General features: G+C 42.8%; 2 protein-coding genes across 5 annotated transcripts; both read right to left on the minus strand.

Annotated features, from left to right (window-relative positions):
• Positions 1 to 3: 3 nt before the first annotated feature.
• polr2f (RNA polymerase II, I and III subunit F) lies at positions 4 to 2,860 on the minus strand. Of its 2 annotated transcripts, none has more exons than XM_083649689.1 (5): positions 2,733 to 2,860; positions 2,471 to 2,540; positions 2,159 to 2,280; positions 1,559 to 1,630; positions 4 to 582 (listed from the first exon to the last, which is right to left on the minus strand). In XM_083649689.1, exons 1-5 carry the CDS (start codon positions 2,750 to 2,752, stop codon positions 492 to 494), a joined length of 375 nt encoding a protein of 124 aa, XP_083505815.1. In that variant the 5' UTR covers positions 2,753 to 2,860; the 3' UTR covers positions 4 to 491. The 2 variants fall into 2 exon arrangements, with proteins under 2 accessions (XP_083505815.1, XP_083505814.1); XM_083649688.1 differs by having other exon boundaries at positions 2,159 to 2,289.
• Positions 2,861 to 3,478: 618 nt separating this feature from the next.
• micall1b.2 (MICAL like 1b, duplicate 2) lies at positions 3,479 to 15,307 on the minus strand. 3 transcript variants are annotated; one of them, XM_083649668.1, is made up of 14 exons: positions 15,045 to 15,307; positions 14,762 to 14,810; positions 12,701 to 12,854; positions 10,891 to 10,979; positions 10,626 to 10,759; positions 9,935 to 10,341; positions 9,800 to 9,839; positions 7,603 to 9,232; positions 7,108 to 7,228; positions 5,805 to 5,895; positions 5,007 to 5,080; positions 4,555 to 4,669; positions 4,408 to 4,454; positions 3,479 to 4,205 (listed from the first exon to the last, which is right to left on the minus strand). In XM_083649668.1, exons 1-14 carry the CDS (start codon positions 15,185 to 15,187, stop codon positions 4,081 to 4,083), a joined length of 3,219 nt encoding a protein of 1,072 aa, XP_083505794.1. In that variant the 5' UTR covers positions 15,188 to 15,307; the 3' UTR covers positions 3,479 to 4,080. The 3 variants fall into 3 exon arrangements, with proteins under 3 accessions (XP_083505794.1, XP_083505793.1, XP_083505795.1); XM_083649667.1 differs by having other exon boundaries at positions 7,108 to 7,234; XM_083649669.1 differs by lacking the exon at positions 14,762 to 14,810 and having other exon boundaries at positions 7,108 to 7,234; positions 15,045 to 15,137.
• Between the last annotated feature and the right edge of the window lie 63 nt (positions 15,308 to 15,370).

A 15,370-nucleotide genomic window follows, 5' to 3' on the forward strand; every position in this document is an offset into this window, starting at 1 on the left:
TTCACAACAATAAAATATTTCTATCGCATTTCATCCCTCAAAACAATAAATGCTGTTGTCAATGTTATTTTGTAAAACAAAGTAAAAGTTTGACTTAAGTTACATTTCCCCCTTGTGGATCCTAGTTGTAGTACAGCTGGAATAACATGTAACACCATTCGAGAAGTAGATTAAAGTTCAGATTTGACCTAGGTCAAGTATAATGCAGCAACACATAACCAGACTGAAAAGACAACAGCTCTTGAGCAATTAATTATTATTCTCTCTTTTTTTCTCAATTGGGTCGACCTTTGCGGGACTTCCAGTGTCTGTTCGGTAAATCAAATGTATTCAGACTTAACATGGCACCTGCTGGCAACATGGGTCATATCCAGGAATCAGTTGTTGGGTGAGGATTACACAGTCTTACGATTGTTCTGCGTTTGTGGGGCCGATTGGCTTAGTAGGCCGGCCGGGTCGGACTCGCCGGCGCTGATCTCTAGGCAAGTTGTTTAATCGGTAATGATGAGCTCGTCGCAGCCCCAGTCCTCATAACTTCCATCAGGGAGGTACCTCCGGATGATGATGGGGATCTTTCTGCTCCTGGTGACAGTGACAAACACAAGTCACAGTAACATCCTGGGTCTCACAGAGAATACTCACCTGGAAAGCAGTTTGGCTGTATAGCCTCTAGTTATGTCAGAAAGAAACTAAAGACATGGAATCACAAGGTCTCCTCTATGACTCGACAGTTTAAACGAGAAAAGTGCCCCCAGTAGAGTGCAGATTTCCACCAGGTCTGCTACGCCTAATCATAACTTAACCTAAACCAAAACACAACTCTGAAGCGCACCACTATGGGAAACACTATCTGATGGGGAAACAGACTTGGACAAAACACCTGTTAACACCGGCTCCCTTACAATCAAAACATATGTCAAGTTAGTGTTGGCAGTGCTTTTGTTGGCATTTTCACCAAGATTTGCACACCAAGGTTAGACAATTGTGGTTTATATTCATTCAATCAAACATTAGAGCAGTGGTCATTTAAAACCTTCTCAGCCAGACAGCTACGATAAAACCAAGCCTTACCTAGTCTGTTGCAGGCCACATTTTGGCCTTTGTTGTGGCTCAAAAACAGACATCCATAGAAAGGTTTGGTCTCGTTTTGAACCAGATCAACTGCAAATTAATTCCAGACCCGATACGTTATGATGTGATCCACTAAAGTTAGGCACGATACGAGATTTAAAAAAATCCTGTTTCTCTTATCTCTTATCACCGCCGCCGCCATGTTGTTGTCCGTAGTGGATCACTTGTCGCGCTCCTACCACGGACTGGAAGAGTGATTTCAGCAACCAGACACAGTCATTGTAATGACATTATGAAACAGTCGATAAAATAGGTTTTTCAAACAGTTTGAATCACTGCAACCATGAGGTCATTGAGCATACAGGCAAATATTAGGCTGATTGGTCTAAAATGTGAGATTAGGTGCGGACAGACAGATTACACAGATACACTCACTCACTCGACTGAACACATCCGCCTGGGGGAGAAAACTACTATGATCACTTACTTGAGCTCTTTCATAGCAATTTGCAGGGGGTCTGTCTCTCCTTCTAGCTCCACCATGACTGGAGCACACATCCTATTGGAAACAAGTAGGGTAGTTGATGAGGCTGAATTACAGTCAGTTTGTAAGTGAGTCAGTGGCAGGTTGCTACTGTTTAATACACCACCAAACACCCAAACCATCCTCCAATTTGGGCTGGGCGATACGGACTAAATGATATTTCATGGTAATCACAGGGATATTTTTCAATATCGATATTTATATATCATATCTGCTTGTCTGTGAGAAACTGTTGTTAAATAAACAAACTGATGTTCATACATTCAACTGCATGGTAAAGAATTGGGAATCACATCAACATATTATTATATAATTTAATCACAGCTAGAAATACTGCATGCTCATTTAGTCATTTTGCATGCCACCTGCGCAACGTTAGTAGTGAGTTATGACCCCATTGATGATTTTATTATTATTATTAAATTCACCCAAAGGAATGACTAAATACATCAGCATAGACAATCTTTAATTAAAAGCACAAAACCTTGGTGGCACAATTCAGCTGTACTGATGATGCTGCAGTTACATAATAATAAGACTCACGCTATCTGCAGGGCTCGAGTCCCCAGCACTCTGGCCCTTTCATATTTGGTCATATACGGTGTTGTGATCCTCTTCTGGTTGGCCTGCTGGCCCTCTCCTGCAGGCAGGATCTGCACATGCTCCTGATCCTCCTGGCCACAGGAGACACATTCAGACCAAAGCACATCCATCGAACAAGGACTCCAGTACAAAAGCACAGGGAGTAAGAACAACAAAGACAAAATACATGTACGTTAACTGTGTTTCACAACTTCAGTGTGATGAAGCTGGGAGAGAACTTCCCTTCTCTCAGCGAAGGGAAGTCAAACTCACGTCTTCTACGTTTTCCAGGTCATCCAACCCCTCATCCTCCTCGGCGTCATCAAAGTCTCCATCATCGAAGCTGCAATTGTGACAGCAAAACAATTATTACACGACCAAGGCTACGGATAAGGTTTAAAGCGTCTTGTTAGCTACCTAACGCTAGCTTAGCTGTACCAACAACACTAGTACAGGCTGTCGACCCACGTTGTGTTGTGTTGCGTTACACCCCCCCCCCCCTAACATGTTGAAACTGTGTAACGTCGTTACTTACTTATCTTCGTTGTCTGACATCTTCTCTTTTTAAGACGCGTAAATATGCCTGTTGACGTTTTAGAAGACACTTTGTTGTCAGCAGGAGCAGACCGCTGTTCGTTCAGCACAAGCGTTACGAAATGTCCACTTCCGGTGAAGTGGTGCGTTCTGAAATATTCCGGTGGATACTCGAGAAATATTCGTGTTTTGTTCCGCTTGTCTGCAGTCTAGTCCTCTGCTGTTACGTGACGGCCTGGCCAATGTTACCCACTTCAGTTCTCTTTTTCAACATGACATTTTTGCTTTTCCTCATTTATGGTCATGAACTTGCTTGCAAAATGTGAACATACTGATCTGTTGAGGAATGTGCTGATATATAACTACACCTGCAAAAAGCAGACAATTCTGCAGAGATATTACACTGCTCATCATAATAACAGACTGAACAGATACTTTTGACCAAAATGGTCAAATCACAAGTGTGACTTTAGACAATACAAAAACACATGGAAAACCGAAAATCCATCAAAGTTGAGAGTTTCCGAGAAGGGAAATAGGCTCACTACACTATTGTTAAATGTAATATTATGCAAAATAAAGGCGTTACATTCTCATTCATTTTAGATGATTATCTGATTGTTTTGAGTGGTATTTCAAAATCGGTTGTCAAGATTTTTGACCACAAAATATTGAATGAAGAGTATTTCTCACAAAATGTGCATGACAATGTAGTTCATAGATACATATTTATAGCATATTCTCTCAAGCAATACAAGTTTATACCTTGCATTAGAATAAAAGAAAAAAAAATCTCTATTATCGCTTCCATCAAAAATATGCACCATGTTAAACCACCAAGTTAAAATAAAACTGGTATCCAGTTCAAATCATAAAACCCTGCACGGAAGAAATAATATTTCATGCTTTCTTCGTTGTCCAACTGCTGATGTGATTAATGCAGTTTAATATTATGATCATCTTCTGTGGTAAAATAGTGCAAAAGCTTCTAACTTATCAAAGCACGAGTGAGCTTCTTTGGTGTGAGTCCAGGAGTCTTTTGCTGAATCCAAATGTCCACCCTCCGGACTTGTGGACTGAGACCACGTGAACTTCAGTGGTACTTACTGTGACGATATATGAGCCGCTGATAGACAGCCCTTTATTTCTATACAACATAGGCCTATAGGCTATACAAATTCAAATACAGAAATGTTTGTAAATAAGGACCGCTGCACTATGGCTAAATTGGGTGTTTTACATCACCCGCAAAGTCCGCGAGTCTGCAAGTGCAGCGAAGTGCGAACATTTGGATTCAGCCTTTGAATCAGTACAGCATGGCTGCTTCATGCTGCAGTCATGATAGTTCTTCAGCTGCTTTTGTCCTTGCGGTCTTTGGCACTCTCTGCTTTGAGGCTCAGCATCTTCAACACCTTCATGGGCTTGAATTTTCCTTTTGACTTCTTTAGCTCTTTCAGCCCCTTTTTCTGGAATTCTAAAGAAGGAAAGTGAAGTAAAGCAGAGTGAAACAAGGGTATTCATTGAACTAGAAATATTACATTATATATTATATTATAATATGATATTATAATACGCTCATTTCTAGCACGCCTCGCGGAACCCTCCGCCTTATTATAGAAGTAGTGAGATGACTCCTGGTTTGAAGGCAAGTCTAAGTTTGCCCATTTCCTATTTACCTTTTTGCGTCATAAAGGCTTCGAACAGCACATCTTCTTCATTTTCCCTGATTGGAAAAACAAAACAAAATTGAATGTGAGCACATTTATTGATCTATCTGAGATCTATCAGTGTGACAGCACCCGGTATTGCCTGCTTCTGCACACCTCTGCCTGTCCTGATCCAAGCTGCTGATGATCTGGTTCCTCTGCTCAATGACGGTGACCAGCTCGTCCATCAGTTGCTGATCTCGGCCTCGATCCTCTTGACTCCACTCACTCTCTGGAGGTCAAGAAGATAGTGGGTCACTCGCTCTTACAGACCTGTCTTCACCTCATTATTTTATCTTGTGATCATTCTTTTACAGACCTGTCTTCACCTCATATGTGATCTTGTGATCATTCTTTTTCGAGTTCCCTTCCAATTAGGCGGCCACCAGTTGTCCATATTATGTCTGTTTTGCTACACCTTGTAACTTTACAAATGCATGTCATATATGTGTATAGATGTGTTTGTTTTTATTATTGCACTTTGTACCTATGTCAGAAAATGTCATAAAGTCTATTGTTGTTGTCAGCTATGTTCGCTGAAAACTAAGCGGTGAACATAGGCTACTGACCGGGTTTATTGAGGAGACATCTGAGCTCGTACTCCACATCAGCCTGTCTCTCTTCTAAAGTCTGCTGCTTTCTCCTGGAGAGAAGCACAACACAACACAACACAACACAACGCAACACAACACAACACAGCACAACACAACACAACACAACACAACACAACACAACACAACACAACACAACACAACACAACACAGCACAACACAACACAACACAACACAACACAGCACAGCACAACGCAACACAACACAACACAGCACAGCACAACGCAACGCAACACAACACAGCACAACACAACACAGCACAACACAGCGCAACGCAACGCAACACAACACAACACAACACAACACAGCACAGCACAACGCAGCGCAACGCAACACAGCACAACACAGCACATCACAACACAACACAACACAACGCAACACAACACAACACAGCACAACACAGCACAGCACAACGCAACGCAACGCAGCACAACACAACACAACGCAGCACAACACAACACAGCACAGCACAACACAGCACAACACAGCACAACACAGCACAACACAACACAACACAACACAGCACAACACAGCACAACGCAACACAATACAACACAACACAGCACAACACAGCACAGCACAGCACAGCACAACACCACAACACAGCACAACACAACACAACACAAAATGTCTGAGCTTCAAGGTCATTCACAACATACAACTCATGAAATCTGTGGCAGAATGCACAATCAAAATGTTCACAGAACAAAACCATTGTCCTGGTGTACTAGGACAAAATGAATTGAGCACACTTACAGAAAAACCAGCTCTGCATCTCTGCGCACAAGCACGTGTTTCTCTTGGATAAGAGAGAACCAGTCCATCAGCCTCTCCTCCTCCACTTTATCTGAAATAAACAGGTGGAACCACAAAAACAGAACTATGTAAACTAGGGATGTTAATGATTAATCAACAATCGATTATTCAATCATTAAGAATTTGATCGATCAAACTATATGTTTTAACCGATTAATCGACAATGTAGGCTATGTGCTATTTTATCATTTTTCTTTTCTTTTCTGAAATGATTTAACACCACAAGGGCAAAATGCACAGTAACTTCCACTGCTCATACAGAGGAAGAAGAAAGCCAAGCCAGCAGACAGAAAGTCCAGGGTGGGAGAATTACACCCAAAAAGACAACAGTATTCATTGGAAACATTGTAATACAATATTGAAATATTAATAGAGTCCAGCGCGCTTCAGCCAGGTTTGGAATAAAAGGGTCCTGGTGCTCAACAGTGGAGGACAATATTGAAATATCTCACGTCCACAAGCACAATGACAGCTAATGCAGGAAGTTTAGTTGGTTGATCAACTTGTTGGGTCGGCCTAAAGACAGGTGTAAAACCCTACATTTAGTATTTTTTATTTTGTATGTTAAAAGCAGTTTTTAATATAATGATTAATCGATTAATTGATCGTTAACCTGACCAATTAATCGATTAAGGAAATTGATAAAAATTTGCATCCCTAATGTAAACTGGCTGAGTGGAAAATATCCTTATTAAGCAATAGCAAGAATCAAGTATTCATGACTATAGCATAGACAACAATAGTGGTCTTGTACATTAGACAAACTGTGTGAGTAGTTCCCGTAGCACCGAAGATAGTCCCTGGTGTAATGAAGAATGTGTTCCAATTTGAATTTGATTTGGTAATAACTACAACAGCCTGGCTTTTTGTGGTAACAGTTAGCAATTTTTAAAATGGAAACATATTTGTGAGCTGTATTGAAAGGTTTTAGCTTCCAATTGGAGCCAATGACTTCTGGGTTGACGGCTAAAAATGGTAAGTGGGATGTCAGAAAGTAACGGGAGTAGAGCAAACACATTGTTGATTTTGTTATTTTTGTAGGATTTGTTGACGTTAAGGAATACATCAAAAAACAGCGGCCTTATCTTTTAATGTATGGATAATTTATTTGTTTTCTTTCACAGATGACTGAAAACATATATTATAATATACAGTACAAAGACGATGTATAAAATAATTTGATGCCACTCCCAGGGCCATTCATTCCTTTTGTCTAGAACCAATACCAACAATTTGTATTAACCATTTTTGCAGTCTCTCAGGTTTCTCTCCAGTTCCACTCCTCTCAGCTCCAGTGTCTCCAGACGTTTGTGCAGTTCTCCCATCTCCACCTGCAGGTCTTCTATAGGAACACACCGGGCTGACTGCACCTGACAAGACAAATATATATGACAGGAACTGAGGACTGAGGAGCATCTAGTCCAACAAATTTGTCTTACCAAAATGATGTCATTACTCAGTATTTCCAAAAATAAGATAAATAAATAAAGTGATAATAGCCTATCCTCTAAAATATATATTTTTTTTAGTTTCCTTTTTATGACACAAACTGAAACTGATTATTTAAACCCTGGTTAGGATTGAAATCATCAATATCATTAGAGCGAATTTGTTTAATAATACTCCACATAAAAAAGTGTATCTGTGGGCAAACGTCAATGTAGACAGCATTTTCTCAACACAAATGTAGAACTCTGTAATCAATATTCATGTTTTTTTTAATGTCCACCTGTCCTACCTTCCTCTTCACGAGGGGGAAGCCATATCCAGGAGCAGTCACGTCTGGTAAACACAGTCCAGCAGAAGCTCCGGCCAGGTCAGGAACCTCTGCAGCTAAATCAGGTAATCCAAGTCCACTAGCTGCACCTGCTAGGTCCGGGACCCCAAGTCCACTAGCTGCACCTGCTAGGTCCGGGACCCCAAGTCCACTAACTACACCTGCTAGGTCGGGGACCCCAAGTCCACTAACTACACCTGCTAGGTCGGGGACCCCAAGTCCACTAACTACACCTGCTAGGTCGGGGACCCCAAGTCCACTAACTACACCTGCTAGGTCGGGGACCCCAAGTCCACTAGCTGCACCTGCTAGGTCCGGGACCCCAAGTCCACTAGCTGCACCTGCTAGGTCGGGGACCCCAAGTCCACTAGCTGCACCTGCTAGGTCGGGGATGCCAAGTCCACTAGCTGCACCTGCTAGGTCGGGGATGCCAAGTCCACTAGCTGCACCTGCTAGGTCGGGGATGCCAAGTCCACTAGCTGCACCTGCTAGGTCGGGGATGCCAAGTCCACTAGCTGCACCTGCTAGGTCGGGGACCCCAAGTCCACTAGCTACACCTGCTAGGTCGGGGATGCCAAGTCCACTAGCTGCACCTGCTAGGTCGGGGATGCCAAGTCCACTAGCTGCACCTGCTAGGTCGGGGATGCCAAGTCCACTAGCTACACCTGCTAGGTCGGGGATGCCAAGTCCACTAGCTGCACCTGCTAGGTCGGGGATGCCAAGTCCACTAGCTGCACCTGCTAGGTTGGGGATGCCAAGTCCACTAGCTACACCTGCTAGGTCGGGGATGCCAAGTCCACTAGCTGCACCTGCTAGGTCGGGGATGCCAAGTCCATTAGCTACACCTGCTAGGTCAGGGATGCCAAGTCCACTAGCTGCACCTGCTAGGTTGGGGATGCCAAGTCCACTAGCTGCACCTGCTAGGTCGGGGACCCCAAGTCCACTAGCTGCACCTGCTAGGTCGGGGATGCCAAGTCCAGTAGCTGCACTTGCTAGGTCGGGGACCCCAAGTCCACTAGCTGCACCTGCTAGGTCAGGGAACCCAAGTCCACTAGCTGCACCTGCTAGGTCAGGGACCCCAAGTCCACTAGCTTTTTTCACACTAGGTGAACCAGATGCATCTGGTGCTTTAGGTTTATTAGCACTTGTTCCACTATCTCCTCTTCCACTGGACGGGTCGGAGGAGTCGGGTCGCTCTTTCTGAGCCGAGTCCATAGTGGTTGGTGATGTACCTTTGAAAGCTGGATTCTTTGGTGTAACAGGTTTACCCAGTGGCTTTGCTTTGTCATCAGGTTTAGAATTGGCAGCAGCATTTGCCATGTCACTTGAGCTCACCGGAGTATGTGTGTCACCTGAATTCTTTGGCAGATTACGGCCATTCTCTGAGAGTTGATTCTGGTTTGCAGCCCCAGTCTTAGTATCCTGAGTGTCCTCATCTGCCACCTCTCCAAATGGATTGGGGGGAGTCACTCTGGGCCTGAACCAGCTCCCCCCAGGGGTTATTGGAGCTGGAGCGGGAGGGAGCTGTGTCCAGGGTCCAGGATGCACGATGGTCATCCAGGGATGATTACTTCGGGCTCCGGGCCTTGTGCTAGGAGGTTTGAGAGTAAACCACAGGTCATTTTAGAGGGTTTTTGACAATGACTTAACTTTCCAAAAGTGTGTGTTTTATGGACTTCCTTTTTCCTCTGTCTCTCTTCAGGCATATGAGTTTATGCCACTGTATGCTTTGTTATGTGCTTGTATTGTTTATTGTCTGCTTGTATGTTGCCTGAGTACTCCTGTTTGTCTCTTAGGCATATTGATTCAGTGAGCTGTATGTTTCTGTGTTTCTGTGCTTTTAATCGCTTGCTGTGTGGACACTGTACTGCTGCTTTCTTGGCCAGGGCTCCCTCGAAAAAGAGATCTTGCAATCTCAATGGGACTCACCTGGTTAAATAAAGGTTTAATAAAAACAACAACATTTGTAAACATTTTGTAAACTTTGTGATTAGATAGGTGTTATGCAAACAACTGTTATCGTTGTTGCTCTTATTATAGAATGGATAAATTAGATGTGTTAAGTCTGAAAGGTGAAAGAAAGGAGAATTGAATGTATTGCAAAATAAATACATATGCCTAAACTATGTGGATGACAATCGATGGCAAATACACTTACGTGCGGGATGAAGTAGATGAAGATTTATTTGGTGAACTGCCTGTACAGATGAAGAGAGAGAGAGAAAACAAAACTTTCCTACAGAATGTTAAAGCTATCAAATGGGCGGCTTAATAAATAATAGTGAATATTCACCTGTAGCAGAGGACCTGTCCATTCTCTGCAATGCGTTGGTCCTGGGTGCAGGAACAGGGGGTGCAGAAGAGCCTAACGTGCGCCTGGGTGCTGGAACGGGCCGACTACACCCGGCTGAAACTGAAACTGCTGCACATAGTGGAGTAGGATCCTGTCTGTCTTGTGACTCTATTTCCTCAGGGTATTGAGGGAGATGGCTGATGTTGTCAGTGAATCCACTCAGGTATAGAGTCTGTTCCTGACAGTTCAATGGGGGCAGATTCTTGGTACAACCAATTTGCTGACGGCTGACGTGACCACGGGTGTTTCTACTGTCCGTTATGTGGTGGGTGCAGATCAAGGAGCCAGCATCACTTCCCTGTTTGTACGAGCCTGGTGCTAACAGAGTGCTACAGCACACTTTGCATCTGAAAAATAAGAAGAGGAATATCACTGCGAAGCCATCTGTAACACATATTTCATTCAACTGATCTGTACGAAAGTCTAAATAACTCACCATATAATCAAATGCACCAATGGATCACTTTAGCACGAAAAACACTAATGGGAGTAGGAAAATTATGAGTGGACATGCCTTTCCCTTTTTTTCTATTATAAATTATAAATAATGATCCCGATTCCCAACAGAAATGTGACTATAACATCTCCAAATAAGAAGAAGCTACTGTTACCTTCTGAGCGGTGCCGTTACCTGAAACAGCTGCGATGGTAGATGTCTCCGTCTATTAGGTGTCTCTGTACAAGGGGGACAGGCTTCCTACACAGAGAACAGACACTGCTGCTGGAGAAACGATCTTCTCTGCTGGACCGCCGATCAGGTAAGCTCTGAAAACAGAAGAGGAACCGGCAACTGAGGTGACTCATATACACTGTAGCCCTGGGGTAAAAAAAAAAAGCAGGCTTGTAGACATTAGCAGTGTGCATATGTGCTTTAAAATACATTTGAGCTATATTACCTTAGGGGGTTTCAGAGCATCAGGACTTCTGCTTCTTCTGAGATTGGCGAGGCTTGTGGCGTGCGACGACCTCAAACCGCCAGGACTCGCTGTAAAGTCAAGAGAAGGTTTGTTTGACGAACTTCTGGATTTAAATGTGCTGTCTTGCTATTGGCAGAGGAGAGCTGTGGGCTATTTGAAGGTTTGTATTCACCTAATGGGAAGAATAAGAGGATTAGACAGTGGACAGGGGATACTGGTCATAAAGAGGTGTAATGAGATGTGTGTCAGCTAATTGCTGAAGGGGACATGTGCTTGTTGTAGATATTCTGAGGAGCCAAACACAGGTTCTAGCAACAACCAGTTTGCGTCTAAAGGCAGCCTGGGAACCGAGCCCATGTTTTATTTGCTCTGGCAGATGTCTCTGATTCCCCTCCCATTAAAACAAGATTTCCACCTAGCCTGAAGTCAAGTCAAGTCAAGTCAAGTCAAGTCAAGTCAAGTCAAGTTTATTTGTATAGCACATTTCATACACAGAGGCAATTCAAAGTGCTTCACATAAAATGGATGACAGGAAAATAAAAGAATAAAAGAAGAGAATAAAATGGACATTTAAAAGCATCACAACAAAACTTTAAACAAAAGAGTATAAAAAGTGCCTTAAGCAACAGGCGCAGCAGTTGCAAAAAGAGCTAAAAACTTATAGAGGACTCATTGGGTTTGCATAATAGAATAAATCAATTTATCTATATTGAGTCCCCCGACATCATGACTATAAACATGACTACACACACATAAAACTCAGGTCTGGGTACGGTGTCCTCTTTTCCTCTATACTGCAGTTTGGACGCCAAGCATAACCCTGCTTGAACCTTGTGTCATCTGTTGCCCGTCGACAAACAGGCCGTTTTTTTTCTCTAAACCTTGCTTAAAACGAGTACGGCTCTAGTAAGCTCCCCTTACACGTGCGTCCCTCCTGACGCATCACCTCACCCTCTTATATCCGTAACCATCCCGGGTCTGGGTATGGTGTCCTCTTTTCCTCTATACTGAAAACTGCTGGGCCAATCACAAGCATTTGATACGATGGCAACAGCCAATCACAAGCATTTAATACGATGATGACAGCCAATCACAAGCATTTGAGACGATGACGACAGAGGAGCGTCGTTGATGCATTTTCGTGCATACCAATCATACCAATGACGATGATCCCCGCAGTCCGTGACCCTTAAACAGTTATCAGGAACTGGGCTTTCTCATGTATCATCTGGCATGTATAGTTTTTTAACTTAAGCTAGGCTATAAAGTTACCACTATGTTAAGGTCACTTTATACATGTTTCCATGGTTACCACGCGTGGAGCACTCGTCTGCCTGCCCATTGGTAACGCCCCCCTGGAAATCAAAATTAAATGGAGAGATTCTCAGGTACGTTCGCAGTTGAGAATTGGTCTGGCGATGTAATGGCCTAAAACAGAATTCTGACACTTTGGGCCTCCCCTCAGACAAAGCCCCCCCCCCCCCCAATCATTATGTTATTTGATCCCATTGCAAGTCAACAATTGAGCCAGGATAGCCTGAAATTAGTACTACACCAAATACATAGAAAAGGCATGCATTTGTTTCTGAGTGGGAATTCCCCAAAACCACTGCATCTCTGAATGATCTATTTAACCAAATCACACACATTTATGCTATACCGTATATGTGATCTTATTTTGATATCTCATGTAAAACTAATGTAATATGTTTTCACCTCCCCTGAAACTGTTTGGAGCCACCCCTGGGGAGGCTCGCCTCCCACTTTGAAAACCCTGGCCTAAACACACCGTGAGTCTTCTTGTTGATCTTCTTGTTGAAGAAGTAGTAGTACTGGGAAAGGTAGGTGATGATGCTCAAGCGGTCAGGCACCTCAGTGGAAACCATGTCCTTTGGGTCCAGCAGTGCAGGGATGCCCAGCTTTGTCTCTGCAACCTCAAATGCCTAGAAGGAGATCAGATATCCTGTTGTGTTACATAATAAGAAATGACACAGAAGCTGTCTATGGTTATTGAATGTATTACCCCTTTCACTTTCCAACCAGGGTGATTTTAGGAATGAAAGGCTTAAGCCAGGTTGCCTGACCCGGGGGAGGTGGGGCACCACCCGCCACCCGGGTTGCTATTATTTGTTATGCTAATAGCTAGGGGTGTCACAATATATCGTCCCACGAAATTTCGCGATAGTAAAACGTCACGATATGTATCGTTGACATGAAATCTCATATCGTGGAAAAAAAAATTTTTTTTTTTTTTTTTTTTTCAAAAATAGACAAAGAAACGTCTTTGTTTGTTGAAGTTCAATGTGTGGAAAGTAGTTCAGTTGAACAAGTCTCTGAAGAGACACATGAGAAGTTATACAGGAGAGAAACCATTCAATTGAGTTTCTGGCAAAACTGTTTACTTGACAGGAAAAACTGAAGATGCATAAAAAATAGACTAAGAAAAGTCTTGTTGTTTGAGTTTGAAGAAAAACTGAAGATGCATAATGAGAATTTATACTGCTGAGAAACCTTTTAGTTCAAAGTAAATCTAAGTGACGGTGTAACTCATTCTATTTCAAGATAAGCCTTATCTCCAATCTCATGTTTTTTCTAGTTGTTATTGTAATAACAATTTCCCACAACAGCATGTTTTGTATTTGTGCATTTCAAATAAAATACTACTTTTCCAGTCATATATTGTCATTATTCAAGTTTAAAAAAATATTGTTAAAATCGTATCGTATCGTATCGTTATCGTGAACCCAGTATCGTGATACGTATCGTATCGTGAACTGAGTGTATCGTGACACCCCTACTAATAGCCTAGGCTAATTGTTGTGCATCTATCGAGGGTTGTGACCATTGATAGTTGTGACCCGGGTCCTGTCTTCACTAGGCCGTATTCCAGAAAACGAGCAGAATAATGTCTGTTAATTGAAGCGTTCTATCTACACTAATCCTCTTTGTCCACACAGCTCCTCTGAAAACAGCTATAGCCTATAGGCTAAATAACATAAGGCATATATTTAGGCTTTTTTAACTGAAAAGTAAAGTAGACTAGTACACAATGGATTTCCTACAGTTTTAGGCCTATACATAATCATGAAATAAATTAGAATAAACACTCAAAAATAAACCAAAAAATATTTATTGCCGACTGGCGCATGCCATATAGATTGGCTGCGAAGATCTGCGTGTTTCAAACTCCTCTCTTCAATTCTTGATGGATTTTAATCATCATCATCAGTATATAAATGGGAGCTGTGGGCTCTGTCTGTTCGTCTGTCTGTATGTCTGTCTTCCCACTGATGACATAATCAGTGATGTCATAAATCCCACTGATGACATCAGTGATGTCATAAATCCCACTGATGACATCATCAGTGATGTCATAAATTCACTCACACAGGCCCAGTGATGATGTCATCAGTGATGTCATAAATTGTGACATCATCAGTGATGTCATAGTCACTCACAGACACACACAAAGTCCAAGTGATAATGTCATCAGTGATGTCAAAAATTGTGACATCAACAGTGATGTCAGAGGCATTGTGACAGGCAAGGCCACACAGCAGCCGAGCTGCGGGCAAGGCCGAGCTGCGGCAGAGCTGTGAATGCGAGCTGCAGGACAGGCGAGCCTAGGAATCGAGTGTGCATAGCGCGCAAGATGCCTAGTTAATTTAAATTGGTGTGAATTGACTTGGACGTGAAATTGACAAAAGAAGGGTTGAACATTTTCAGGTAACCCTGGTGATGGTATGAAAGTGGTATTAGTAATGCTCAATAAACACCAAGCCTGTTGAGTGAGCCATGCTCTGCTGCAGTCTGCACTGCAGCTTGCACTTAAACAGTTGGATAAACTCACCAGTAGGTTATTTAGATAAACATTATCTTTGGAGAGGGAGCTGAAATCTCTGGAGCAAGGTGAGGAAAATGAAAAGGGTTGATTAATCAGAGATGAAATGACAAATGAACTCCCATTAATTGCATTGTTAGTTTCATACAGAAAAAGAATAGTGTTGACTGACTGACTGATGAACAGAAAGAGAGAGAGAGAGACTGACTGACTGATGAACAGAGAGAGAGAGAGAGAGAGAGAGAGAGAGAGAGTGAGAGAGAGAGAGACTGACTGCAAGGCTCCCACTTACATCAGGTCAGGTCGATGTTTGTGGATGATGGCACAAAAGGCAAGTCCGTCTCTGAACGAGGTCGACATGTTCTGTATGTCCACATTGGGGTAATTCGCGCTTTTTACGCGGCACCATTCAAGTAAAGCCTTCGGTGATGCCATTTCTTGCGCGGGGACTTGACACGAGGACCGGGTGAACACACTATAATAATGTCAGAGGAAATCAAAGTGTTACTTCGTGGAGGAAACGGGAAACCATCTGCTATACCTTACTTGTGCAGAAGAAAGAAACCTGTGACGTCGCCCACCAAAATGCGAGTCTCCGTACTTAGCAGGAGGAAGAAG

The sequence above is a fragment of the Poromitra crassiceps genome, assembly GCF_964638095.1.
Source record: "Poromitra crassiceps genome assembly, chromosome: 13".
NCBI classification, from domain to species: domain Eukaryota; kingdom Metazoa; phylum Chordata; class Actinopteri; order Beryciformes; family Melamphaidae; genus Poromitra; species Poromitra crassiceps.